The sequence below is a fragment of the Leishmania mexicana genome, chromosome 29 (genome assembly GCF_000234665.1).
Source record: "Leishmania mexicana MHOM/GT/2001/U1103 complete genome, chromosome 29".
In the NCBI taxonomy this organism is placed as follows: Eukaryota; Euglenozoa; class Kinetoplastea; order Trypanosomatida; family Trypanosomatidae; genus Leishmania; species Leishmania mexicana.
Window position 1 is genome coordinate 1,102,634 of NC_018333.1, and position 1,965 is coordinate 1,104,598.

The 1,965-nt window shown below is 61.7% G+C and overlaps 1 protein-coding gene across 1 annotated transcript; it reads right to left on the minus strand.

The window, feature by feature from the left end:
- Positions 1 to 48: 48 nt before the first annotated feature.
- LMXM_29_3100 (conserved hypothetical protein) lies at positions 49 to 1,965 on the minus strand (the record flags this gene model as incomplete). The annotated part of the gene is made up of 1 exon (XM_003877406.1): positions 49 to 1,965. The coding sequence occupies one exon, from the start codon at positions 1,963 to 1,965 to the stop codon at positions 49 to 51; it is 1,917 nt and encodes a 638-aa protein (XP_003877455.1).

Genomic DNA, 1,965 nt, shown 5'->3' on the forward strand with positions numbered 1-1,965 from the left:
TGAGTCCAGTGAATAAAAGAAAAGGCGTCCCTGCAGCCAACAAGTGAATCACGATTTGTGCGCAGGGGCGTCCACCTTCAGCGCAGCGGCAGGGACACCAAAACTATGCAGCACGGCCGTGCACAGCGCCACACTTCGCGAGTCCACGGTCGAGTTACTTGAGCGCAGCAGGTGCAGAGCCCGCCGCATCGCGGCAGCGTCAGCGGCCACGGCCAGCTCTCGCAGGAGGCGTGCTCCGTGCTTTACATCGACACTCGACTTGTGCGCCACGCTCAGCTCCGCGACACGGAGAGCAGCACCGATGTCCCGAGCGTCGAGTGCGACAGCCATGGCCGCATGCAGCCACGCAGCATCCACTGCAATGCCGGCATCCTCCATCTCGCGCTGCAGCGACGGCAGTCGCAGAGCGCCGTCCACCGGCGCGGTTGTCGCGTACACCTCCAGTAGAAGCGCGTAAGTGGTGCTGGTGGGCGCGCTCTCGTAGCGTGGGTAGAGGCAAAGTATCTCCTCTGCGCGTTTCGCGCCGCCGGCGAATTGGCAGGCGGCCAGCAGCAGGTCGAGTGTGACGGAGGTCACCGGCACTGGCTCGCGCTCCTCTGCCTCCGCAGCCGACGTCTTCTCCGAGACAAGCGACTCGGCAGGATCCTCGACATGGGTCGCCGCAACAAGTGGGGTGAGGGCGGATACCACGTTGCGCACAGGATCTGTTGACAATAGCGACAGGCGACGCGACTGCAGGAAGAGCTTCGGCCGCTCCCCGGGGCGGTTGTATGGCGCCGGCACCCCCCTTTCCAGCACCCGCAAAGCGGAGCGCACCCGCCCCGCTTTCGTGAGCGCCTCCACGTAGAGCAGCGCCGCCACGGGCTCGTTCTCCTTCGCCACAAGCCCAAACTGGCGGTACGTGTCGATGTAGGAGCGCATGTAGGCGGCGGCGTCAGCATCGCCGTATTTGGCACACTTGGCCAGCAGACGGAACACGGTAATCTCGCTGCTCAGCACCGGCTCCTGCGGGACTGCCGTTGTCGCCGTGGAGGAGGAAGACGAGGTGGTGTCGGCGGTCTGCTCGCTGGCGCCTTTCGCGGGCGATGATGAAAGACGCTCTCGCGTCTGCATGAGCTTTAACACCTTCACCACCGCGGATGGTGGGGTCGACATGTTCATCGCACTAAGGAGGAGGTACGGCAGCACAATTGACGGTGCCACACGCTCTGGCGCAGCACGGTGCAACAGCTCAAAGCTTTCATGAATGACACCGGTATCGTAGTGCACCCGTAGCAACGTTTGGAAGCAGTGTTGAAGGCGCAGCGGAAGAAGCGGGTAGCGGGCAACGGCGTCGGTATCGATGATGATCTCGACTTCCTCGCGAATCCCCGGCCACCATGCCACACAATTTTGGTGGCCCAGACGCAGGTACAAGAGAAACATGGACAGCTTGGTCACTACATCCGGCACGATGCCTTTTGAACGCTGCAACTCCACAAGGTTCTCCACCTCGTACTGGTTAAAGGTGTCAGTCATGCTGATGGCGAGAAGAAATACATTGAAGAGCTCCACGGACGGGGTGCGGTCCTCCATCTCCAGTAAACACTGCGTGAAGAGGAACCGCATCTCCTCCAGCTTTTGGAGGTCACAGAGCACTTTGAGCAGCAGCACCGTCATCGGCTCCACGTCCTCCAGCCGACCGCAAAACTGTGTAAGCGGCTTCCCTGGCATGAAGCGTGGTGCAGCAGTTGTATTCCCACCACCAGTTGTGCTCGACGACTCTGCGGACGTGGCAGCCGCCTGTGTGCGCTGCACCTCCTCCTGCTGATATGATCGGTAGAAGCGCTGAAATTGTTTGAACACATCTGCAGCGGCGAGGAGGCCGCGTCCGTCGTGCTCCACAGCCTTCAAAACCACTTGGTATGGTGTGAAGCTGCGGCGACCCGCCGCCTGCGACGAAAGCCGGAGCGTCACGCAACGCAT